Source organism: Oncorhynchus clarkii, chromosome 11, assembly GCF_045791955.1.
Source record: "Oncorhynchus clarkii lewisi isolate Uvic-CL-2024 chromosome 11, UVic_Ocla_1.0, whole genome shotgun sequence".
NCBI classification, from domain to species: Eukaryota; Metazoa; Chordata; class Actinopteri; order Salmoniformes; family Salmonidae; genus Oncorhynchus; species Oncorhynchus clarkii.
In genome coordinates, this window is record NC_092157.1 from 33,944,927 (window position 1) to 33,971,387 (window position 26,461).

The 26,461-nt window shown below is 44.5% G+C and overlaps 1 protein-coding gene and 1 pseudogene across 18 annotated transcripts in view; both read left to right on the plus strand.

Moving 5' to 3' along the window:
- LOC139420449 (sickle tail protein homolog) overlaps positions 1–16,985 on the plus strand; it is a 163,084-nt gene extending 146,099 nt beyond the window's left edge. For 8 of the 18 annotated variants that reach the window (XM_071170592.1, XM_071170598.1, XM_071170596.1 and 5 more), the window contains 12 exons: positions 242–417; positions 3,376–3,512; positions 3,816–3,963; positions 4,962–5,463; positions 5,615–5,822; positions 5,985–6,223; positions 6,565–6,717; positions 8,649–8,777; positions 10,490–10,573; positions 11,670–13,403; positions 13,974–14,114; positions 15,376–16,985. In XM_071170592.1, the coding sequence (XP_071026693.1) occupies positions 242–417; positions 3,376–3,512; positions 3,816–3,963; positions 4,962–5,463; positions 5,615–5,822; positions 5,985–6,223; positions 6,565–6,717; positions 8,649–8,777; positions 10,490–10,573; positions 11,670–13,403; positions 13,974–14,114; positions 15,376–15,906 (4,182 nt within the window). In that variant the 3' untranslated portion in view covers positions 15,907–16,985. The remainder of the gene's footprint in view (positions 1–241; positions 418–3,375; positions 3,513–3,815; positions 3,964–4,961; positions 5,464–5,614; positions 5,823–5,984; positions 6,224–6,564; positions 6,718–8,648; positions 8,778–10,489; positions 10,574–11,669; positions 13,404–13,973; positions 14,115–15,375) is intronic. The other 10 variants (XM_071170593.1, XM_071170611.1, XM_071170606.1 and 7 more) reach the window with 7 other exon arrangements.
- A 1,922-nt stretch (positions 16,986–18,907) lies between these two features.
- LOC139420718 (uracil nucleotide/cysteinyl leukotriene receptor-like) lies at positions 18,908–19,983 on the plus strand (annotated as a pseudogene).
- The last annotated feature ends 6,478 nt before the right edge of the window (positions 19,984–26,461 follow it).

Sequence of the window (26,461 nt, forward strand, 5' to 3'; positions counted from 1 at the left end):
TACCTAGGGGAAACTTCACTCCGGAGCCCCTATCTACTTTTATTGGCTATCAATTTGATATCAGCTGTCAATCAGCTTTCAATCCACCCCCTCTATCTGGATTGGTTAAGAAACCAAACTCTTTCTTTCTCATTAATCAATGGAAGGGAATTATGCCACCAGATACAATCAAAGAATGGTGTTCGCTCCTTGAGATTTGTGTGTGTGTGTACGTGTGTATATTCATGTGTGTGTTACCTAGCTCCAGAACCAGGAGGCTCTATGTGTGCAGCTGAAGCGGGCTGAGCAGGAGATCAGCATAAAGTTGGCGGAGGCCATGAAACATCTGGAAGACCCGGTCCAGAGACAGAGAGCCCTGGTGGAGGAGGACAGACGCGAGTACCTGGGCTTGGAGGAGAGAGTACTCAACCAGCTAGAGTAAGAGGGAGAGAGCGGGTCAACAACAAACACAACCATTCCGACCACTAGAATCCCATTTTCTGACTACCACACAACAGATTTAGAATGTATTTTACTGGGTTATATTAAGTAGTGCAGATGATACTCTAAAACAAACAAAAAAGTGCTTGTTAGTACAAAATTGTTCATGTTGTCCCTGTAGAACCCAAAGGGGTTTGAATTTGTGTTTTTGCCCTAGCACTACACAGCTGATTCCAAGTATCAGCTCATCATCAAGCTTTGATGATTTGAATCAGGTGTGTACTGCTAAGGCAAAAACAAAAAGTGTGCACCCCTTTGGGTCGCCAGGACCAGAATTGAGAAGCACTGCTGCAGGAGAACCCTTTTCTTTGGCTGGGGAGAACCTTTTTATATCGGTTATTTGAATAACCCTCTGTATAGCCATTTGTCTGGTTCTTCATTACACTGTTCCAATCAGAGGGTTCTTCATTACACTGTAAAAAAATGTCCCGGCTACTGGTTGCAGTGAAAATACGGTAAATATACAAAAAGTTACTTTATTTTTAGAGCCGGAATAAGGTATTATTGATGTAAGGAACAGTATGATGCTGTATTCTGATTACTTAGGAGTCAACCTCACTTGGGATTTGGACTCTTCTTTACAGTAATGTAATGTTAAAGCAACGTTTATTTGAAATTTACGGTAACATACTGTACTTTTTTTTTTTACAGCAACTTACAGGTAAGGCTGCCGGTAAGATGCCATAAAAACAAGTTACGGGGTTTACAGTCTGGTGAATACAACTCAGGTGTTATTGGCAACTGCAAGTACACACCCTCCAAATTGCCCACAGGTTTGAACAGGCAGACAATGTCTGTCTCTCATTGGAGCCCAGCAGTCACTGAACAATAAGACCAGGCAGCCTGGGCAGGCAATTATTCACAGCATTCTCTTAATTTAATTCACTCATCGCAGCTTGCCAATTGGGAACATTCATTTAATCCTTTTAATTCTGTTGTTTAACAGGCAAGGTCAGAGTGCTGCCTGGGTAGACAGTGGTAAACATATTCCCTGATCTCCATCACGATAGGAGCGTTGCCTGAACATTGGTCTACTGGGGAATCAGGCATGCGCAAGGGCGTTGAGCGCTGGATTCAGCTCAGTGTTTTCCTTGGTGCTTTGCCAGGTCTTACTCAGCAAAGGCCTGCAGTAGTGTTTTAAATAAGGCTAGCTAATGAGCTCTGTTTGGCTGAGGGGGGGACTGTGGTGTGAAAAGACGCAGCCTTCTTCTCCGGACAGAAAACCCAATTTAATATGACCTGGGAGAGTGAGTCTGGGACTCCTTAAAAAAAAAAATACTTTGGGAAGAAATGAGGCGACAAACAACCAAGGTTGAAATAGGACTGTTTATCATTGTTAGCACTACTGTAACAAGGCCCTTTAAATCTAAGGAGCTGTAACATGAGGATGCTGCTAACATGGAGGATTTCAAACGAAGGACAGTGGAGGTGTTGTGTTTTGCGTTACTTTTCACAAATGTCAGCAGACCTATAGGGTTTTCCGTAGTTCTGAACACATGGTTTTCCTGCATTCCCATTCATTGGCTCGAAACCGACTGGCCATAGGGCGGCTCATGCAAAAGCCAGATGGGTTGGTCCATCTTTAGCCCACTGGGGGGGGGGGGGGGTCAGTCTGTCCCTGGTCATTCCTATTTATTTCCAGTCTGTTCCGTTCACCAGTCATCACGAGCCTGCCAAGGAGTCTAGATCTGAACCAGCTGTCAGCACTCAGCCGGTGATTCGACTACCCTTGAGCAATAGAGAAAGATGAGAGAGAGTTGAGTGCCCATTAAGCTTCCTCAAATAGATGATCCCTGGGATATCTTGCATGTTTGTTAAGCCATCTTTAGAAGTGTATTCTAATGCTGCACCATTTCATCGACTCACATTATAGACATTTACTTTCTAAAGTCCTGTATAAGTTATTTTAAGAAGAAAGAGATGCTCCCCCCCGCCGGCTCTTCAGTTGAATTTTTCCATAGTCATCATCAAGAGGCTCTTCACATAAGAGGAACTCTCTTTTGACAGCAGCTGTACAAAAAAAAAAAAACATACTCCTCTCAAGGGAATCCGGTCACAAAGAATCTAAATGTTTTGTTCACCTGCAGTTCAGAGCGCCACACAATGCTATCATCTACCCAACACATTTCCTCTTGGAGTCGACTGCTTAGAATACAGAGTACAGCGTTATCAAAACAATAGGGACTCTACGTAAGAAAGTTGTTGCACAAATAAGCCCAGATTCCATGTGGACACAGTTGAGGTTTTGGGAAGTAACCCAATCCAGTCGGAGCGGACTCCCACAGAGGAAGTGCAGTGTGGTCTGACTGAGAATGTCCGCTTTTGGTCATTAAGGTGAAAAGGCCGACGTCCCTACGGCCCAGATGGTTTTTAGATTATGAACATTGTTGGATTTGATCTGTTTGCCCTCTCACTTTTCAGTTGTCATTCAGCTCAAACTGGTGCTCGCTGTGTGCCAATAAGGTTCAAATGAGTATTGTCTGCCCTCTAGTGTTGGTGTGCAGTCAGTGTTTTCTGGTGACACATCAAGCATGCAATCTTAAGTCTATTATGGTGATACGTCGGCATCACCAGTATGCCAGGGATTTGATGGTGCGAGGGAAGAGGGAAACTCACCTCATCCACCCACCAATGGGTGGCAACCACTTGGGTGATGCACGGCAACCAGTTGTGCCACAAACCTCACCACACATCAGCTCGTATAGTGGAGAGGTGAGGAGTGATATACCAATTAGGAGTGGTGTTTTGAATGTTCGCTCTCTCTGTCGTGTGTGTGTGTGTGTGTGTGTGTGTGTGTGTGTGTGTGTGTGTGTGTGTGTGTGTGTGTGTGTGTGTGTGTGTGTGTGTGTGTGTGTGTGTGTGTGTGTGTGTGTGTGTGTGTGTGTGTGTGTGTAGGGAACTGGAGCATTACGTGGACACTCTAAAGAGGGAGACCAGCTCGGCGGGGGCTCACAGAGCTGTGACACTGAAGCATGTGGAAGAGGGGGCCGTTAGCCTCAGGAGAGTGGGAGAATCTCTGGCAGGACTCAGAGGTAAGACTGCCTGTACAGTGTAGTCTACTTTAAACAGACACAATATCTTAGATGATGTGCATTGCCCATGGATTCCATAGGTTTCCATGTGCTATGGTTTTCAGTTACAGGTAAAGTAATAAGTAAGATAATATCATTTCTGAGTAACACAAAACTACAACTAGAAAAAGGTGCATTTTCTTTGTTGAATAGCAGTCGCGTTCCACTACATTAATAAAGTTGTCCTCCAATGAAGGGTGGTGGAGAATTTTTTTAAATAGATATTTTTCTAGTGTATATATATTTTTTGACATGTTTTCTCAGGAGAGTTCCCGCCACTGCAGACCAGGATGCGTTCTGTCCTGAGGGTGGAGGTGGAGGCAGTTAAGTTCCTCAAAGAGGAGCCCCACAAACTGGACAGCATGCTGAAGAGAGTCAAGTGCCTCACGGAGACACTCAGCAGCCTGAGGAGGTACACGAACCCGGGAGGGAGGGTTGGGGTTGGGGGGGGCATTCCGATTCTCCACCCTTCATCTGAAATGTGCACTCGTTCCTACCTCGCTCGTGCATTTAAAAGCATTGTACTGGTGAATGCTTTCCTCACACCAGTTCATTCTTTTTTAAATCCATGAGGAGGAGTGTACACTTCGAAAAAGAAGGGTAGAGAAATGGAATGTAGCCAGAACAAGACAAAAAAAACAATAAAATAAAGGTCAGATCAAAGTAAATGAAGTGAATTAAAGTGAAAAGAAATGTAAAAAACTTGGTGGCCCGGCGTCGTGGAGTGATGGGGAGCGGTTAAGAGAGAGTTGATGGAAAACAGAAGTTTCCAGAGAAGTCGGGCATATGATAATAGTGTATGAGACGCTAACCGTTGAATACGCTGGCGTGAGGTTGGCTCCGCAACGCGACTCCCTGCAGCACCCCATTTCAATAGAAATATAAACATCATCAATTTTACACAGGGTGCACCATGCGGCCAAACTCATCTATATTACCTCGTCCTCTTAGTGAGCTTCTCTCCCCGCATGTCAGAGATGATTGTGAAAGTGAACACCACTTTGGTGTTGGATTTGGGCCAAATCCACTTTGTGAGATTTATAGTATTTTCAGGCTAGACAAGCCAGGGCGGTAAAGTACTTCTATCAAACTCCAAAGTTCTATATGCACTGTTCTGTGTTATGAGGTTAGGAGTTTTGAAGCATTCGTTCATGGCTCCATGGCATATGTCATCATAGGTATGTATTACCTTAGTGGGATACCAATTGTTGCAGTTTGGATTAACTAGTGTTTTTGCTCAGTATACCTTCCCAAACTTTCTCCAAATTCTGGGGGGGGAATCCACTTGGAAATGTAAAAAAAAATCCTGGTTTGAATATTCCATGAGTGAACACATATTCCAGAATCCTGCTACCAGGATTTTGGGAAAGTAACCTTAATATTGTCTATCCGGCCCTCTCTGCCCTACAGATGTGCTACAACCCCAATAGAGAGCAGCCCGGCCACCAGCACCATGGTGGACCCAGACCCCCCAGCGGAGCCTCCAGCCTCCCCCTCGGCCCTGCCCGAGCCCCAGATCTCCTCCATCAGGTCTGAGGTGGTCATGCCCTCCTGCCCTATGGTCATCCACCACGTCCAGAGCTCTCCGGTCCACATTCAGCAGTCCCAGCAGTCTGCAGCCCTGCTGGTCCAGCCCAGTCCCCCCATAACCCCCACCCACAGCCAGGGCCGGGACTCCCCCAGCTCAGCCAAGGGCTCCACAGGCACCGCCTCGTCCTCCAACTCCAACCCCTCCAGCCAGGGGGGAAGCCCTGCACAGCAGAAGAAGACCCCTGCTGCCACTGCTGCAGCCAACCAAGAGCTGCCCACCCAGGCTCGGGTCAATAACGGCAGCAATGGGACAGGGAACTTCTTCATCGAGGAGATTCACACCAAGAGCAGCAAGAGCAAAAACAGGGCCATGTCTATAAAGGTAAGCCCTATGGAAGTTATAGTGCGTTTCAATCTATCATCTGTGACATCTCATATCAGATTTCCCCTAAGGGGAAATGTCTGTTTCTCTTCCCTCCACTGCTCTCTCTCTCTCTCTCTCAATCTTCCCTCCTCTCTCTTGCCCTCCACAGGCAGCAGAGAAGGAGTGGGAGGAGCGGAGGCAGAACATGGGCCACTATGATGGGAGGGAGTTTGAGAGGATCCTGGATGAGGCCCAAGCCAACATGATGAAGGGCATCCCCTGTCGGGAGGTGCCGAGCGAGGGGGAGGCCTCTGCAGTGACCCCTGCTGCCCTGGAGGACCAAGTGGATTCCCCCAAGCCTGTGACACCAACCACGGGTGGAGAGAGTTATTTTACGAAACTACCTGACACACTCAACATATTCCACTACTATAAAAAATACTTTTGGACATCTTTTTTTTTGTTCTTCAGGAAAATGACCCTTTTGTAATTTTCATGTAGGCCTTATTGTTGACCTTGTGTGTGTTTGTCTATTACAGAAGAGACTCCGCCTGAGCCCAGCTCAGAGAAACCAGCCATAGCCAAGCCTGCTGGTCCTGAGAAACTCCCCAAGCCGGTACTAGAGAAGCCCACAGACAAAGTGGGCAAAGTCAGCTTGGAGGCCAGCAAGTCTCCTCCCCCTCCTCCGCCCAGAAAGACCTTCTCCAGCTCTGGAATGACCACCACTCGGTCTGGAGAGGTGGTCTACACCAGCAGGAATGAGTCTGCCTCGGGACAGGTCAGTCCGTCATGTCGTCTAGCTGCAGGCTAGTCTGCGGTCAACTAGCACTGGTCCAGGGCATCACGTGTGGCTTGCAAACACAGACTTCAGCATCAGCAAGCTGCACGTAACGTTCTGGACCAGAGCGAGTGGTAAACCACAGACATGGCTTCTACGTGACATGGGGAGAGGGGGCAGTTTAAGGACAGTTTTATCAAGCAATTTAAAAGCAATATCATTTATATACCTTGGAATGGGCTATGTTGATCTGACTCTTGTGGTAAATAACAGTGATGCTAGTATTTGAGTCATATTAAATGTCGCTATTAATCCGCTTCCCCCATTCCCATCTAAACCAGGAGGAAGAGGAGGCTGAGGTCCCAGCTGCCCAGCGCAAACCCACCAAGATCCCCCCAGAGACCACGCCTTCCACCCCTGCCCCTGTTGCTGCCTCAGCCATCCACGAGGAGGAGGACGACGACGAGGGGGACAAAATCATGGCAGAGCTGCAGGTAAGACCCATACATCCAACAGCTGCTGTACATTTACTCCCACACACACATACTTCATACTATACAATACTATATTGATCAAATAGGACCACTGGGAAATACATCCACACTAATGACTGTTCTATCTCTCCTTCACTATGGGAGTGGGTCCTCTATCCCTTCCTTTCCTGGTGGTTGGGTTACCTTCACTTGGCGGAGGATGGATGCAGTCCTTTACAAAATCAGAATTAGCCATGGTCTTACCCCTAGAAAGTTTAACCATTCGGCCACCACAGCACTAGGTTAATAGTATACAAGCCGTATCAAACCAGCACCAGGCTCAGTGACTTTAGGAGAAGCATTTTCTCCACTTAACTGCCGGGTAGTCTACAGTCGTGGCCAAAAGTTTTGAGAATTACACAAATATTAATTTTCACAAAGTCTGCTGCCTCAGTTTGTATGGTGGCAATTTGCATATACTCCAGAATGTTATGAAGAGTGATCAGATGAATTGAAATGAATTGAAAAGTCCCTTTTTGCCATGCAAATGAACTGAATCCACAAAAAAAGCATTTCCACTACATTTCAGCCCTGCTACAAAAGGACCAGCTGACATCATGTCAGTGATTCTCTCCTTAACACAGGTGTGAGTGTTGATGAGGACAAGGCTGGAGATCACTCTGTCATGCTGATTGAGTTCGAATAACAGACTGGAAGCTTCAAAAGAAGGGTGGTGCTTGGAATCATTGTTCTTCCTCTTTCAACCAAGGTTACCTGGAAGGAAACACGTGCCGTCATTATTGCTTTGCACAAAAAGGGCTTCACAGGCAAGGATATTGCTGCCAGTAAGATTGCACCTAAATCAACCATTTATCGGCTCATCAAGAACTTCAAGGAGAGCGGTTGAATTGTTGTGAAGAAGGCTTCAGGGCGCCCAAGAAAATCCAGCAAGCGCCAGGACCGTCTACTAAAGTTGATTCAGCTGCGGGATCGTGGCACCAACAGTACAGAACTTGCTCAGGAATGACAGCAGGCAGGTGAGGCGAAGACATTTGGAGGATGGCCTGGTGTCAAGAAAGGCAGCAAAGAAGCCACTTCTCCAGGAAAAACTGCTGAGGACTGGGGTAAAGTCATTTTCTCTGATGAATCCCCTTTCCAATTGTTTGGGGCATCCGGAAAAAAGCTTGTCCGGAGAAGACCAGGTGAGCGCTACAATCAGTCCTGTGTCATGCCAACAGTAAAGCATCCTGAGACCATTCATGTGTGGGGTTGCTTCTCAGCCAAGGGAGTGGCTCACTCACAATTTTGCCTAAGAACATAGCCCTGAATAAAGAATGGTACCAACACATCTTCCGAGAGCAACTTCTCCCAACCATCCAGGAACAGTTTGGTGACGAACAATGCCTTTTCCAGCATGATGGAGCACCTTGCCATAAGGCAAAAGTGATAAATAAGTGGCTCGGGGAACAAAACATTTATATTTTGGGTCCATGGCTAGGAAACTCCCCAGACCTTAATCACATTGAGAACTTGTCAATCCTCAAGAGGTGGGTGGACAAACAAAAACCCACAAATTCTGACAAACTCCAAGCATTGATTATGCAAGAATTGGCTGCCATCAGTCAGGCTGTGACCCAGAAGTTAATTAACAGCATGCCAGGGCGGATTGCAGAGGTCTTGAAAATCAACTTCATGTAATTGTCAATAAAAGCCTTTGACACTTATGAAATGCTTGTAATTATACCTCAGTATTTCATAGTAACATCTGACAAAAATATCTAAAGACACTGAAGCAGCAAACTTTGTGACAATTAATATTTGTGTCATTCTCAACTTTTGGCCACGACTGTAGGTGTTTCTAATAGACCATCACCTCACAAATGGCAGGTATAGTTACGCTCTGGCCCTCAGGGCCCTAAACCCTAATCCCCTAACATATCTTCACTCCCCAGGTCTTCCAGAAGTGCACAGTTAAGGATGTAGGGGTGAAAAGTAGTGTGATAGAGACACACCCTACTCGAGTTGAGCCCCAGATCAGAGAGCTAAGACCCGGGGCCTTATTGCCCCTCAAAGAGAAAAAGGTAAAGGACGTGGTGCCGTTTAGCCGTCCGCCTAACTGCCTGCTTCTGTCCACTGTGTGACGTCAGCTAACGATCGATGGCTGTACCTTAACCACCTCGGTGCCTTTCACACCTCCCTGCTTCTGCCTCCATCAAGAGATCTGTACTGTAACAACTCCACTACCCAACATCCCTTCTGATTCTGACTTGTTCTCTTTTTCCCTTTTTGATTTCAATGGGACTCATGGCTTGGACTTGTTTTTCTCTGACTAAGTCTGCAGAAAATGTCTGGGAAAGTGTAATTGTGTGTATCCAACAAATGAATGGTGTCTTGTTGCTACTGATTTTTGATTGCGTTATGTTTGTCTTGCTTGATCCAATCAATAAACTAATCCTTTATCTTGCGTCCAGACCTAATCGAATGGTCTTGTCTGTTTCTTGGGAATAACTGCCCTTTATTTAAATAATAATTTGCTTATAGACTTTGCTATAGGAAAGTACTTTGATTGGCTATTGAGGGGAACAAGGTTTTATTATTTGTTGCCTAGGTTACAGACTTGTTTTTGCAGACTTGGTTTACTTTAGGTCACTGGGACCAATTTCTTTACTTTACTTATTTCTTGGGAATGACACCTTACTATAGCTCTGAATCTCTATATAACTTTAACTCTCATCTTCTAATTACTGTTAATACCCAAACAGATGCCTAATGTGGTTGTTGTCCACAGGAGAACAGGGAACTACAGTGCATATGTCCCATATGGCACCCTATTCGCCTACTTTTGACCAAAGCCATATTGGCCCGGTTTAAAAATACACTCTTAGAAAATAAGGTTCTTTCTAGAACCTAAAAGGGTTCTTCGGCTGTCCCCATAGCAGCACCATTTAAATAACTATTTTTGGTTCCAGGTAGAACCCTATTTGTTTCCATGCACTGTAGAACCCTTTTCCCAGAGGGTTCTACATGGAACCAAAAAGGGTTCTACCTGGGACAGCTGGAGATCTCTTTTAGAACCCTTTTTTTTTCTCCTAAGAGCGCATGTAGTGCACTACAAAGGGAACAGGGTGCCATTTGGGATGCACTCTTTATCTCATGCTCCTCTCTAACTCGCTCAGAAACCATGTCACAAGATATTGTACGTGGACTGTATGAGTTATTCTGAGGGTCAGATATGATATTTTCCTGGTAAACAAAATGTTCAGCTCAAACACCAGCAATGCATTGGTCATGTTATTACTGCGTACACATTTTCAGACATACAACGTTGCATTCCACTCACCAAATGGGAATGATTGATTACACGTTCTTTTAAACCAACAACAAAGTTGAGAATATATAGAAACATGCAACACTGAACGTATTATGTTAGCTAGCCTGTTGGTAGAATGGGTGTCAGTCTATACCTCAGATTAGAGTATTCGTTTGGGATTGGTAGATCATTTTTTTAAAACTTTTAAATCAATGATATATAGACTGCTTTGTTGTTTGAATCCAATATTGTCCCTTTAAAGGTTTTTACATAATAGCCATAACATACCATAACTATTCACTTGTGCCTGCATGTATGATCCTATAAGGTATCTAATATGTTATAAGCACGTATCTTGAAACTCAATCAAAGTATGCCTTGTAGGACTACTATGCTGTGTTGCATAGTAGAGAGAATCCAAGTTAGAATTCACCCATAGAGTGCAATTGCACAATAATGTTGTCCCTTCACGAACTTTCCTAGCAGAGCTCTGAGAACACTCGTGAGGACAAAGATCCCAACGCGGATGAAAACGGGAACACCACCCCTCTTCGTCAGAGCCCTGGGGTACGAATACCATATTTTCACCGCTAAAACTTCATAGTCAAAATCTCAGGGCATTTACTATGCTAACATTCATCTTGACATCCAAAGTTCCAAACGTGCCTTGGAATGTTTACAAATGTCATGTTGTATGGTTATATGGGCCTTATGAAGTCATGTTGTATGGTTATGGGCCTTATGAAGTCATGTTTTATGGGCATATGAAGTCCTGTTGTATGGTTATATGGGCCTATGAAGTCATGTTGTATGGTTATATGGGCCATATGAAGTAATGTTTTATGGGCCATATGAAGTAATGTTGTATGGTTATATGGGCCATATGAAGGCATGTTGTATGGTTATGTGGGCCTAATGAAGTCATGTATGGTTTTATGGGTCTTATGAAGGCATGTTGTATGGTTATATGGGCCTTATGAAGTCATGTTGTATGGTTATATGGGCCATATGAAGGCATGTTGTATGGTTATGTGGGCCTTATGAAGTCATGTATGGTTTTATGGGCCTTATGAAGGCATGTTGTATGGTTATGTGGGCCTTATGAAGTCATGTTGTATGGTTATATGGGCCATATGAAGGCATGTTGTATGGTTATGTGGGCCTAATGAAGTCATGTATGGTTTTATGGGCCTTATGAAGTCATGTTGTATGGTTTTATGGGCCTTATGAAGGCATGTTGTGTGGTTATATGGGCCATATGAAGGCATGTTGTATGGTTATATGGGCCATATGAAGGCATGTTGTATGGTTATGTGGGCCTAATGAAGTCATGTATGGTTTTATGGGCCTTATGAAGGCATGTTGTATGGTTATGTGGGCCTTATGAAGTCATGTTTTATGGGCCTATGAAGTCCTGTTGTATGGTTATATGGGCCTATGAAGTCATGTTGTATGGTTATGTGGGCCTTATGAAGTCATGTTGTATGGTTTTATGGGCCTTATGAAGGCATGTTGTATGGTTATGTGGGCCTTATGAAGGCATGTTGTATGAAGCCCAAACGCATGCCTTTACATGTCATGATATATTTTTTCTTATTGATAGGCTTGTCATGTGTTGTAGTTTTTAACATGTACTCTCTCATCCTTCCTTTGCTATTTGCAGGTGATATACTACGTAACTGGGCAGATCTCCAAAGAGCAGCCACCACCCCTGGCCCCAGTGGAGGAGGCTCCTGAATGCAGAGACAACCCAACACTGTCCCCCTCACAGGTGTCAAATGTGAATGCTAATGACAATTCTCCAAGCCAGCAGCCACAGCAGCCGCAACCGAAACCCCAGCAGTTAGGGCCACCTATATCTCCCAAGCCTCTGTTCTTGAATTGCCCCAGCCCTCTGTCTCAGAAACAGGTGGTGAGCTCAGAGTCGTTGAAGACCAGCCCAGGAATGGTAGATGGAGTTCTGGAAAGCCCAATGGTCAACACTGTAGATAAGCCTCAGATAAGCCCAGTCAAGAGACTTGAGTCTCCAGTCTCCTCAGTCATCCAGGAGTCCAGCATTTCACTTAGAAAGAGTGTTGTGTTGCCCGCTGCATTGCCTAAAGTTTCTCCACCAATCACCATAACAGAGGCTCCTAAGGCAGTGGCGTCTCCCACAGAGAAGGCCCTTAGTGAGGCCACCAATCAACCCAGAGATCAGCCCAGACCCAAGTATGAGGAAGTGGAAGAAGAGGCCTTCCTGAGCCCTGACCTCCCTGGTGAGGAAGGCCCTCCGCCCCCAGACAACATAGCCTTCATGATCACCAACACCAAGGTCCAGGCCCTGTCCTGTGGGGAATACCAGGATCTGGTCAATGCCAAACGGGGCATCCAGACTGTGACTGTGGGGGGGGGGCCTGGGAACCGGGACATGACCCACACTACCCCGGGCGGCGACGGCGGCAGCTCGGTGGGGTCACAGGACGACAGCTTCAACAACAAGAAGCCGGTCATCATCATCTTTGACGAGCCCATGGACATCCGCTCGGCCTACAAGCGCCTATCTACGGTGTTTGAGTGTGAGGAGGAGCTGGAGAGAATGCTGGCCGCGGAGCGCATAGACGAGGAGGACGAGGAGTTGGAGGAGACATGGGGGAGCAGCGGTGGACTGCAGGTAAAGGTCGGGCCCGAGGGGGGAGAGTGGGCGGCTGGTCCCACGGCCATCAAGGCCCCCAGCGGCGCTCTTTGCTCTTCCAGTACTGACTTGTCGCACTCTTCCTCCTCGTCTGCGGAGCTCGCCGAGTCGTCCAGCGACGGCAAGCCAGACGGGAAGAAGAAGTTCAAGTTCAAGTTTCCCAAGAAGCAGCTGGCCGCTCTGTCTCAAGCCATCCGCACAGGCACCAAGACAGGCAAGAAGACGCTGCAGGTGGTGGTGTACGAGGACGAGGAGGAGTCGGACGGCACGGTCCGACAGCACAAGGAGGCCAAGAGGTTTGAGATCCAAAGCCGCTCCAAACAATCTGTTCTTCCAGCAGACATGTCACCCAAGGCCCAGGCTCCAGCTGTAGTAAGGCGGGAGCATTCAGATTCCCAAGGCAGGACGGCCGAGATCCGGAAGAGCACCTACAAGACCCTGGACAGCCTGGAGCAGACCATCAAGCAGCTAGAGACCACCATCAGTGAGATGGGCCCCGCAAGGCCCCACCAGGAGGAACCAGTGAGGAGTGCAGCCAGCGTGGAGCCCCAGGCTGGGTGTGGGGAGAGTGAAGGCCTGAAGAGGTCCTTATCACTCCCTTCTAAGAGTTCACTCCCCAAGGTCCCCCAGCCCAATAAGGCCTCCTCTCTGAGGAAGAAGACCAAACCTCAGATCCTCCCCAGGCCAGCCGCCCTACCCACCGCCACCATCAACCCCAGCCAACAGGTCTCTTTCTAAGCTCTTGTCCGTCTGGAGGCTTTGGGTCCCCTTTTTACTCCTCCCTTCACTCCATCCTAACCACTTGGTTTACAAACCAACCATTCATGAATCACTTCCCAGGTGTTTTGGAAATGACAGAGCCCTTCTCTGTTGCTTTCTCCCTACATGGTCCAATATTATTGGGGAGTGGCATTTTCAGTGGGTCCGGTCCCCCTGTCTCTCATATCTCTACTTCGATTGGCTGCTCAAACTCTAACCGGGGTCTCAGCGAGTGGCAGACTTTTAATCAGACAATGACATTCAATGTGGATGACACTTTTGGTTTCTTGAATCTGTTGTCCTTGGACTGCATTAACTGTAGGGTTGTACGTATTGGTATAGGCTACTACGGTACAGGCGGTGCATGTGCTCTTACTGGTGTTAAGCTTTTAACGGTTAGTGGTAATCTTGAACGAACAGGTTTGTGACCTGTCATTGCCTTGCTTCAATCAGTTTGTCATACCTCCAATATGGTGTTCTGTTTTTTTCTTTCTTTTATTTTCTTTCTTGTTTTGTTTCGTTTGGATCCTCTTGCAGAACGCAACCAGTGTCGCTTCCCCATCTAGTCGGATGCCAGTGCCCATGTCTGCGAAGTCCAGGCAGTCACCAGGGACTACTACAGACAAAGCAGGAAAACAGCAAAAGCTACAGGACAGCGCTCAGAGGCAGTTCCGACAGGTAGTTTTACTATAGGACCTTACCAGGGACCATAGGGACTAGAGGGAACAAACTTGTATAGTGAACAGGGTATAGAAAACAAGAGACCTGTGTTAAGGGAAAAAATATAAAAACAACCAAAGCTGCGAGAGTTGAAGTGTTTTGTTTAAATGGGGTTGAGGTGGCCATTTTGGCTTCTGTTTATGTTCTCTCAATCTGCTCTGACTGAAAGGCATGTTTGACTCTTGACTGTTACCCTTATAACATCACCGTATGCTTCTGCATGGTCCACACTGCTCATGGCGGCTTTTAATGTGTTGGTTACGAGAAAGAGAAAAAAAGAAAAGAGAAAGAAAAATATTCTAGATGCATCCTGTCATCGACTGAGTTCTCCATCACCTCCCCAGTTTCCATCACAGCTGAGTTCCTAAACAGTGTTGCCAACCAACCTCAGGATGCTTTACTAAACCAATATTTCTCATTAGCCACACTCCCTCCTTGCCCACAATGCACCTCTATTAAACCCACACAGTCTACCTGATACGCTCCTTTATTTTCACAACGCAACAGCTACTAAACCACACTTTAATACCCCTCCCTTCTAGCCTGCTGGAACTAGCCTGATCGCTGCGTTCACCATTATATTCCAGTTAAACAGAATGGTGTGAATGCAGCAATCAGGCTGGTTCCACCAGGCTGCCTCCGGCCCTCCTCTGAAGGATGCCCTTCTACCACCCACCTCTCCCCATTGCACTTGCAGTACCAGTCAGTGGAATATTCACCCTTACTTCTCCAGATATGCACTTTTGTCTTTCTTACCCTCAAAAATATCCCCCTCTTTTATCTAACATACTCCTCTTTCCTCCCCAACCAAGATCTAAGATTGTATCTCTGTTTTTTCCCTCGGTTTTTGTCTCCACCTCTCAGACAGCTTGACAATCACTCTTAACACACAGGCATCACCAAGCAGTGCCCCCTCCCCCCATCTCAATCTTTCTTCATCCCTCCTTCCATCCTTTCAATCTTTTCTTTCTCCTTTTTAATTAACAGTGTGTTTCTCAGTTACCTCAAGTAACCCAGTAAAAATACATACTGTAGCTAGTTTGAGCCTTTTTGTGTGTCTTTTAGTTCTCTTAGTAGCAATGTTTGTTTTTGTGATTGTCTCTTGTCTATAACTTTAAGTCAATGTTGTCTTACCTTTTTTTTTATATTTACATTTGTTACTTTAATAACCAGTTCCCATTTTGACAACCAGTCTTTGTTCTGGCATCTCTGTTTGCAGGCTAACGGAAGCGCTAAAAGAGCAGGGGAGGGTCATAAAACTACTTCCCCTACTATACCTGCCTCTAAAATTCCTGCTTTTTATCCTAGCTCTGCTAAAGGCAACTCCTCCCAGTCTGCTCCAAACTCAGATGCTACTAACCCTATTACCCTTTTCCCCTCTTCCAACTCCTCCTCTTCCTCCCCCCACACCACCAAGTCCTCCATCCCGTCCCCTCACGCCCCCCGCCACCCTGGCTCAGCCCTCCCCACCTCTTCCCACATCCCCTCCTTCTCTAACGGTTCCTCCCTCAAACTCCCCAAGCCCTCTCACACAGGTAAAGCTCTCTCGTTCTCCTCGCAGACTCAAAACGGCCGAGCACCCTCCTCTTCCTTCTCCTCCCCCTCCCCTCTGTCGCCCACCCCGTTGGGCCCCGGTGTGAAGAGCATCCGCACCATACACACCCCCAGCTTCACCAGCTACAGGCCCCAGAATGGCAGCAACGGCAAATCCTGCATCCCAACCGCCACAGCAGCCAAGGACTCCACTTAATACAGTTACCCTGTTTGGGTTATCTCTCTCTCTCTCTCTCTCTCTCTCTAAATTTATTCTGTTGTTTATTGGTTTGTATTTTGTTGTAAAAAAGGGTAATGGATGCACTTCCCCAACCATTCATCTTTCAATTTGATTTGTCACTGGCATTCTCACACTGATGCTTTGACTTCGTTTTAAGTTGCATTTTCCTTTGGCTGATGCTTTGAACTTGAATCCTGGATTTTAAAAAGGTGTATTAGAGTACTGAGGAAATTATTTTAAAGATAAAACATTTTTAAAAAATAAGATTTTTCTGACTATCTAAGAAAATACAGTTGATGTACAATCACCATTACCGTGTAAAAAAAAAAAAAAAAAAAAAGTTTTATTTTTGAAAACCAGAGACTGGATAACCATAGTATATGGCTTCATCTTACACTTTCTTGTGTTCTCATTCAGTATACCCCTTGTAAATGCCTTTTATGAATGTATACTGTAAGTATACAGACATTTTAAAGTGGAATTGCGTTGACCTGACTTCTATTTTGCTAAGACTATTTTCTCATATAGTTATCCATGCACTGCCAATGTATTTTTTTAGGAGATTTATGAGATTTATCAGTTATTTCTGTAGTTATTGTGCCTACTTGCCAAAGTTATGTCATTTCCTGACTGTTTTACTGTAATCATGACATACCAAGTGGAAACTCTACACATACACTCAAGGTGTGATGGCTGACGTCTTTACCTTCAATAGCTTGACTTGGAGGTCTATGTTTCCTACGTTGATGTTTATCGATGTCTAAATGTATACAGTACTAAAAACAAAAGAAATTCACAAAATGCTCTCGCAAGTGTACATAAATGCTTCTAATAAGAACCTTTAGTAGTTTTGTTAACATACCAAAGTTTATTTGTATGCATGCCTTTTAAGATACTTTAGGAGAGTGATTCATGTTAAAAGAAGAATTATGTTTGCACAGATAGATTTTGTAAATATTTGGTTTGCTCTCATTTTTGTAAAGCTTTAAACCATACTCCATAAAAGGTAAAGAATTGTGTTGGACTAAAAACAATAAAGGTCTGCATGCTTGTAATGTTCTAGTCACGTTGAGTTCCTCTCCTGTTCTGCTCTCAACTCTGCACACAGTTTCAACCATGTACCAAGCAGAATTGAACTCTGTATTAACTGATTCATTACATTTACTTGACCAGGAGGTGTCAGTGAGTGTCCGGGCCACATAATGGCTACCTTCCAGGTTGACTAAGTTGCAGATGCAAGCCAGATCTCAAAACCCTTGCAAAGGTGTTTAGCGTATCAGTTAACCACATCATAAGATACAGCAATCGGATGCTTGACTACGCAGTCAATGAAGTGGCACGTAACCATTGGTTGATGCAATGCCGCGTCTGCATTGTGGTCAGTCTGGAAAGTGGCCCATGCTTTGAGGGTGTGAAAACTGTGTAAGAGGAAGTTAAACTATGAGAATACATCTCTAAAGAGTAGAAACAACATAACTACTCTTATCCCAGTCTGCAACAACCAACACCACTTGAATGTGTCTGTAATACATTGAAAAGAGAGATCCAGCATTACCCCTTGAAGGAAAAGGGCCTACTGGTAAGTTATGTATTAGAAGTGGTTATTTACTATTCTTTACTGTTACTCATATATGATCAGCTTTCATTTAAGGTAAGAAATTATGTTAATTTGATTTAAATTTCAAGTTTAAAGGGGCAGTCTGCAGTTGATGCATACATTTTTTTAGACTTTTAAATTAATGGTATATACCCACTTGAAGAATGTAACTCATGAGCTTAGTTCAACTGTCTTAACCAATCAAGAACCCACTATATACATTTTGTAAACAATGTAATTGTAAACCAACACTGTCTGGCCTCAAAACATTGTTAAAACTATAATTTTGATCTCATGGTTGCTCAGTCCTTACATCCATAGCTTCTGTCTAGGAATATGAAAGTGGTTACATTTCACCAGCCCTCAGCTGTTTACCAAATCAGTGACAGGGTTGACACTTTGTTATTGTTTGAACTGCAGATTGCCCCGTTAAATTGATTTTAAATGAACTGGGAAAAGTGAAAGAGAACACAGTACATTATCCAATGTAGCATTCTAGTGTTGATTCAGGAATTAAATTAACACTAAAGGTTTAAACTACCACTCAGTGGTGTAAAATAACCCCAGTGTTGGTGTAAATAACCAGAGTTGAACCAAAACGACCCCCAGCATGTCACTGTCACTAGCAAACAAAGTCATGGGTGGTACTGGTAACTCAAAGATTCACTCAAATGGCACCCTGATAAATATGCAAATAAGCCTGAAAACCCTACAGCAGGGCCATGCAACTCTGGTCCTGGGTGGCCAAAATATTCTAGGTTATGAATTGTTGTACGGTTCTTCAAAGAGCCAACCCATGTATGGTTCTTCAGACTCCCTAAAATAGTTCCCCTATGGCATTGCGCTCAATAACCTTTTGGTATTTAATATGGTAGAAATGACTGTTCATTTTCATGTATGGGTTACCATTACTGACAATGGCCATCATTTGGATCAGTTCCTTCTCATAGTTCTCACTTAGTTCTTTGCTGATAACCACCCTGATCTGTGTTGGCTACTGGAAGACTATATTTGGCATTTCCTTGTTCCTAAGAAACACCATATCTACCTCCTACAGTAAACTTGTTGATGCTATAGAAATCACGCGGTGTAGTTCCCAAATGGCACCCTATCCCACTCTGGTCAGAAGTAGTACACTACATAGGCAATAGTGTGCCATTTGAGAAACAGCCATGGGTTATTCTGTTAAAATCCTCTAGACCATAGGTGTGTGCTGAAACGGTGTAGACCCTACAAATGAAACCACAGTGATGTGCAACAACAGTCCTTCACAACTCACTAGTAGCAACTGCAGAGATCTCAATCTCACACCTCTGTAGACTAGTGTCTTGACTTTGTGTCTTTGTTATGTCCTATAGGCTAAGAGCCCACTGCACAATTATGAACTACACTGAGGAGGAGAGACGTGGCTTACACGCCAAAGCCTCCCACTGCGAGAACATCATTTTTGCTAGCTTTTTACATCCTGGTATTCGTGGCCGCTGTGCCTGGCAACACCTTGGCATTGTGGGTGTTCTGTCGTCAGGCCGTCACCTCGCCCTCCAAGCTCTTCCTGAGGCACCTGGTCATAGCGGATGTCTCCTACGTGCTGATCCTGCCCATGCGGATGGTCTACCACTTGTCCGACAGCCACTGGCCCTTTGGAGAGGTCCCCTGTCGCCTGTTGAGGTTTCTATTCTACCTCAACAAGTCCTGCAGTCTCTACTTCATGACCTGCATTGGCCTGGACTGTCTCTTGGTCCTGGTCCTACCGCTTAAGTCACGGGCAATGAGGAAGACCGCGTGGTAAGCCTGTGGGTCACAGTGACCACGTCTATGACTCTCTTGCTATTCTCCAACGACCAAACGATGACTGTTCAGGTCGACAACACAACCGTGGTCATGTGTAACCACCTGTACTTGGAAAATACTTCTCCCAAGGCATTGGTGTCAACCATGGTGGCGTTTTACTATTCCTCTGGTCACCATAGTGGTTTCCTATGTTCTAATCCTATTGAAACTGAGGGGTTGTCAAGCAACAGGAGAGACCAGTTGGAGACAAGGCTATCAGGATGATCATACTCATCATGGTGAACTTCCTGGTTGCTTTCGTGCCCTACCACGTGAACCGTTCCATCTACATTGAGAGACTCACTCATAACGACATAGAAACTGCGTCCATTAAGGCTCTGGCACGAGCCAATCGAGTCACTTCCGCACTAACCTGTGTGAGTGGAGTGTTGGATCCTATTATGTATTTCTTTCTGGCAAGGAGTTATCAAAGTATACTGCTTCAGCTGTACTGTATAGACAGGGGTGATCTAGTGTCAGGTCCCCCCTGTCCATAATCTTATTCATTATGATTTAAAACAAAAAGGCAAAACTGATCCTAGGTCAGCACTCCTCCTGCTCTGAGTCTTGAAAAAGTGTATGCTTGAAGTGATTCCATGACTATATTACAGTGATAATGTTCAGTGTTGAATTCTACGGTATGATAGCATTGTGGTGTTGATCAATACAGACTTACAGTACATAAGAATGGTTGGCAAGCTTATTTCTAGGTTGTTTTATCACCTGTTATTGTATGCATAGTATTCTTGTAAATGGTGTGCATACAGTGCATTCGGAAAGTATTCAGACGCCTTGACTTTCTCCACATTTTGTTACGTTACTACCTTGTTCAAAAATGGAATAAATAGTTTTTTCCCCCTCATCGATCGACACACAATACCCTATAATGACAAAGCAAAAACAGGTTTTTAGCCATTTTTGCAAATGTATAAAAAAATAAAAAGCTGAAAAATAACATTAACATAAATATTCAGAACCTTTACTAGGTACATTGTTGAAGCACCTTTGGCGCGATTACAGCTTTGATTCTTCTTGGGTATGACGCTATAAACTTGGCACATGCATTTGGGGAGATTTTCCCATTCTCGTCTGCAGATCCTCTCAATCACTGTCAGGTTGGATGGGGAGCGTCGCTGTACAGCTATTTTTAGGTCCCTCCAGAGATGTTCGATCGGGTTCAAGTCTGGGCTCTGGCTGGGCCACTCAAGGACATTCAGAGACTTCTCACGAACCCACTCCTGCATTGTCTTGGCTGTGTGCTTAGGGTCGTTGCCCTGTTGGAAGGTGAACCTTCGCCCCAGTCTGAGGTCCTGAGCGCTCTGGAGCAGGTTTTCATCAAGGATCTCTCTATACTTTGCTTTGTTCAACTTTCCCTCGATTCTGACTAGTCTCCTAGTCCCTGCCACTGAAAAACATCCCCACAGCGTGATGCTGCCACCACCATGCTTCACCGTAGGGATGGTGCCAGGTCTCCTCCAGACGTGACGCATGGCATTCACTTCAAAGAGTTCAATCTTGGTTTCATCAGACCAGATAATCTTGTTTCTCATGGTCTGAGAGTATTTAGGTGTCTTTTGGCAAACTCCAAGGGGGCAGTCATGTGCTTTTTACTGAGGAGTGGCTTCCGTCTGGCCACTCTACCATGAAGGCCTGATTGGTGGAGTGCTGTAGAGATGGCTGAAGCTCTGTCATAGTGACCATCGGGTTCTTGGTCACCTTCCCTGACCAAGGCCCTTCTCCCCGAGTGCTCAGTTTGGCCGGACGGCCAGCTCTAGGTAGAGACTTGGTAGGTTCCAAACTTCTTCCATTTAATTATGATGGAGGCAATTCCTTCGACCTCATGGCTTAGATTTTGCTTTGACATGCACTGTCAACTGTGGGACCTTATATTTACAGGTGTGTGTGTGTGTGTGTGTGTGTGTGTGTGTGTGTGTGTGCCTTTCCAAATCATGTTCAATCAATTGAATCTACCACAGGTTGACTCCAATCAAGTTGTACAAACATCTCAAGGATGGTCAATGGAAACTGGATGCACCTGACCCCAATTTTGAGTCTCATAGCAAAGAGTGTGAATCATTTTCTGGTTTTAGATTGATGAGAAAATGTATTGAATCAACTTTAGAATAAGGCTGTAACAACAAATGTGGAAAAAAGTGAATGCACTGGTCATATTATAACTTTTTTTTTTTATCCAAAATGAATGAAAAACTCATGGCATTGCTTTCTCCCAAATAGTTCAAGTGGGTTTAATAAGTATCCCTTAAAAAGATGCCAGAAAACAAACTGTATTTCTTCCAAACGAAAAGCCTCCTTATGTCTTCATCCAGTGAGCACTTCTCTCATTTAGTTTAAAGGAATGCTCTCAAACAGCACAGAGCAGGAGAGGCCTAAAAAGAAGATTGACAAAGGAAAATGTATTTATCAGGTCATATACATGTATTTATCAGGTCATTTAAAGCCCAATTCCTGATAAAAACATATGAAGCCACTTCTCTTAAGGTAATTTTAATAGCAGAGCCTGGGCCACTTAGCTTCCTGCTATGTTGTTCAAATAAAATGTCTGTTTATAAGTGTTGACAAATGTAATATTTTCTATTGTCTTAACTTCATACGTTAATTCGGTACTGTATTCCATATGCAAAGGAGGTCAAAATAATCTCCAAAGAAGACTGCAAGAAATGAATCCCCATCATCAGAGCTGAATAAAGAAACAAGAACGGCATGATTACTTCCCCTTTCTCTAGGTAGGCTAGTTTGTGTATCTTTTTGTTTGTCAGCGTCGTGTGTATAGGTGGCAGGGAAGTCAGGCGCAGGAGAGTCTAAATGGAGTCTTTTAATAAATGTCCACGGAACATGCTCCATAACACTAAAAGTACAGACATAAACAAACATGGGTATGAGGACCCGTCGCCCACCAACACAACAAAAAAACAACACTGACAATAAAACAGAGGGTTAAATACACAACAGGTAATGAATGGGATTGAAAACAGGTGTGTGGGAAGACAAGACAAAACCAATGGAAAATGAAAAATGGATCAATGATGGCTAGAAGACCGGTGACGTCGAACGCCGAGCACCGCCCGAACAAGGAGAGGCAACGACTTCGGCAGAAGTCGTGACATTGTTGTTGATTGCTAACATGAACTGAGCATTGACAACATTAAAGTATATGCAAGAGACAGCAGTCTGGCTGGTCACCTGGTCCTTCCATTGCTCCGTCAGGTCAAAACCAGCCTCCAGTATTCCTGGCCTCCAACATCCACATCCCGGTTGTGTGTCCCAGAGTCATAGCACTCCGAGCCCAGCTCATATTTGAAGAAGTAAATCCCAGGCACATCAGACTCCAAATATAATGGGTGTGCATTTTTGAAGTCCGGAACCACAGGAGCTGAGGGAAAATATCAGAGGGTATGCTGAGTTAGAACCTTTGATTGTAATAGAGTAATTCTAGCCTAAGTGGTATACTACGGAGCAAGCTAGATCTACTCTGGCTTTTATAAAGCTAGCCAGCTTCAGTTAGCTTCACATTCCAGCTCAGGCTTCATCCACACTACGACGGTGAATATTGCTCTTCCGACCTGCCTCAAACTCTAGCAGGCTTGTAACTGCGCATGCATGTCTCACCAGTCTAGTCGAACGCTGAATTCTTAATTGAGACGATGCTCAAACATCAATCCATGGGCGAGTAAGTGCCACATTTTCCAAAATCAAAATGAAAGTTATCTTGCAAATTCAGCAGGCTATTGTGTGAAAAAAGCTTTAAGAAGTGCCATCTGTATTTTATTACTTATCGTTAATACCGTCTTTGGTGTACTTATTAATTCACAAGCACCTTTTTCCCCACTCCTATCGCTCCTTCTTTATGCAGAACAGTTGCGTTGTGGTGGCCATAGACATATTACCCATAGAGGGGTTTTTGGAACCTCTAAACCTGTCAATTTGACTGTTAAACTCATGGGTACACTAGCAATGGCTGCCAGTTCTGACTTGAATGGGAACTGCCATCTACAGTATGGATGATATGTCTATGGTTGGTTTGCCTTGGGCAAATTTCAAAATGCAATAGCTTGAAAAACGTAGTTTGGACACTTCCCACTGGGCAAAAACTGTCTGAATCAACATTGTTTCCACTTCATTTCAACCCAAAAAGATCTACGTGATGATGTTGAATCAACATGGAAAACCAATTGAAGTTAGCCTGCCCCGGAGCAGGTTAGTTCTGAAGGTTTCATTTCCATAGAAAATTACCTCGCTAAAAGGTGAGCCACTTTCATATGACCAGGTATCCCGAGTTGATCTCAGAGATCTCTATCGCCTCAACCCCGTTATTTAGTATACCCCACTGGTCTCAGATCTGTTTGTGTGGTCTTGCCAACTCCTATGGCCATTGTCACGTATGAAAACGACCGTAGGAGTAAGCAAGACGGCAAACAGACAGGTCTGTTGTTTGATTAAATCTGTTAACCCTGCATTTTGCAGAGTAAGATTATATAAATTGATACTGTAGGTTGCATTCTCCTTCATTTTCCCCCACATAAGAAGAGCTGGTTGGCCTCGTCAACCAGCTCTTCTTTTCACGTCTACTAAAGGCAAACTTGGACATTGTGAAAATTCTGTGCAATGTCCAGCCCCCGTTTACTGTGAACACTGAGGTTGTACCCGCTTTAAGTTACAGTTTTAAGTGGCCATGTAGGTTACTGTGGCTATTTGATCATAATGTAGGCCTACCAGAGTCACCTACCATCAAAAACAATGGAGAAAATGCATCCTATAAAAAGATTTGGGGTGTACTTTTTAACCCTTTTTTCACCCAATTGGTAGTTAAAGTCTTGTCCCATTGCTGCAACTCCTCTACGGACTCAGGAGAGGCGAAGATCAAGAGCCATGCGTCCTCCAAAACACGACCCACCAAGCCACACTTAACCCTGAAGCCAGCCGCACCAATGTGTCGGAGGAAACAAAACATCCCAGCCGTCCACACCCTCCCCTTACCCAGATGACGCTGGGCCAATTGTGTGCTGCCTCATGGGTCTCCCGGTCATGGCCTGCTGCGACACAGCCTGGGATCAAACCCTGATCTGTAGTGATGCCTCTAGCACTGCGATTGCAGTGCCTTAGACCGCTGTACCACTCCAGAGGCCTATCCCATAACATTTTAACATGGAAATAGCTGTTCTGTCATTTAACCTACATTAGTAGCCAGTGTGTGGTGTTCAATATAGGCCTACATTCCATGAGACTTTTGAAAAAAAAAAACATGCAGGGCTTGACATTAACCTTTAAATCTCAAGTCTATTAAGGCTTATCTTTATGAAACCGTAACAATCTCTAAATGTCCACTTATTCTACTTCATCCTACTTCCCCGCACATGTTTAAGTCAGTACTGTACTTACAGTACGGTGTATACTCATATAAAACATTTTCATATATGCAGTACTTTTTTTACCTGCATGCTTTCTATGCTCTTTTGTACTTGGATTGTGTTTTTCTTTCTAAATTCTTATGGAATACTTTCGATAGCTGTTGCGCTGTTACATGCTGACCAGACCGCTCGCGTGTTGAAAGCACACATGTGGATTTTGTCCAGCCACACCAGACGCAGTCAGGACACGCAGTTTGAAATATCAAAACAAACTCTGAATCAACTAAATTAATTTGGGGACAGGTCAAAAAGCATTAGACATTTATGGCAATTTAGCTAGCTAGCTTGCTGTTGATAGCTACTTTGTCCTGGGATACAAACATTGGGTTGTTATTTTACCTGAATTGCACAGGGTCATCTACTCCAACAATTAAACCACAGATAAAATGGTAAACCGATTTGTTTGAAGTAATCTCTCCTCCTTCAGGCTTCTTCTTCTTTGGCATTTATATGGCAGTTGGCAAACAACTTCAAGGTCCAACTTCAACTTCACTGCTTCATTGCCTGCATCTGTAATGGGTCAGCGGTCAAACGACCTCCACTCATCACTGTCAAACACTCCCTGAAACACTTCAGCGAGCAGGCCTTTCTAATTGACCTGGCCGGGGTATCCTGTAAGGATATTGACCTCATCCCGTCAGTAGAGGATGCCTGGTTATTTAAAAAAAAATGCCTTCTTCACCATCTTAAATAAGCATGTCCCATTCAAGAAATTTAGAACCAGGAACAGATATAGCCCTTGGTTCTCTCCAGACTTGACTGCCCTTAACCAACACAAAAACATCCTATGGCGTTCTGCATTAGCATCGAACAGCCCCCGTGATATGCAGCTGTTCAGGGAAGCTAGAAACCATTATACACAGGCAGTTAGAAAAGCCAAGGCTAGCTTTTTCAAGCAGAAATTTGCTTCCTGCAACACTAACTCAAAAAAGTTCCGGGACACTGTAAAGTCCATGGAGAATAAAAACACCTCCTCCCAGCTGCCCACTGCACTGAGGATAGGAAACACTGTCACCACCGATAAATCCACTATAATTGAGAATTTCAATAAGCATTTTTCTACGGCTGGCCATGCTTTCCACCTGGCTACCCCTACCCCGGTCAACAGCACTGCAACCCCCCACAGCAACTCGCCCAAGCTTTCCCCATTTCTCCTTCTCCCAAATCCAGTCAGCTGATGTACTGAAAGAGCTGCAAAATCTGGACCCCGACAAATCAGCCGGGCTAGACAATCTGGAAATTATCTGCCGAAAATGTTGAATAGCCTGTTCAACATCTCTTTCGTAGAAAAAGGAATCTGGTTGATATCCCTTTCAATGGCCAATAGGTTGGTTTCAAAATAAGAGCTTTGCTAAAATAATTGCAAAAACATAATTGCAAAAATTTGAAAAAAATGGGTTTTCTAATGATCAATTAATTAGCCTTTTAAAATGATTAACTTGGATTAGCTAACACAACTTGCCATTGGAACACAGGAGTGATGGTTGCTGATAATGGGCCTCTGTACGCCTATGTAGATATTCCATGAAACATCAGCCATTTTCAGCTACAATGGTCATATACAACATTAACAATGTCTACACTGTATTTCTGATCAATTTGATGTTATTTTAATGGCCAGAAAATGTGCTTTTCTTTAAAAAAAACAAGGACATTTCTAAGTGACCCCAAAATGTTG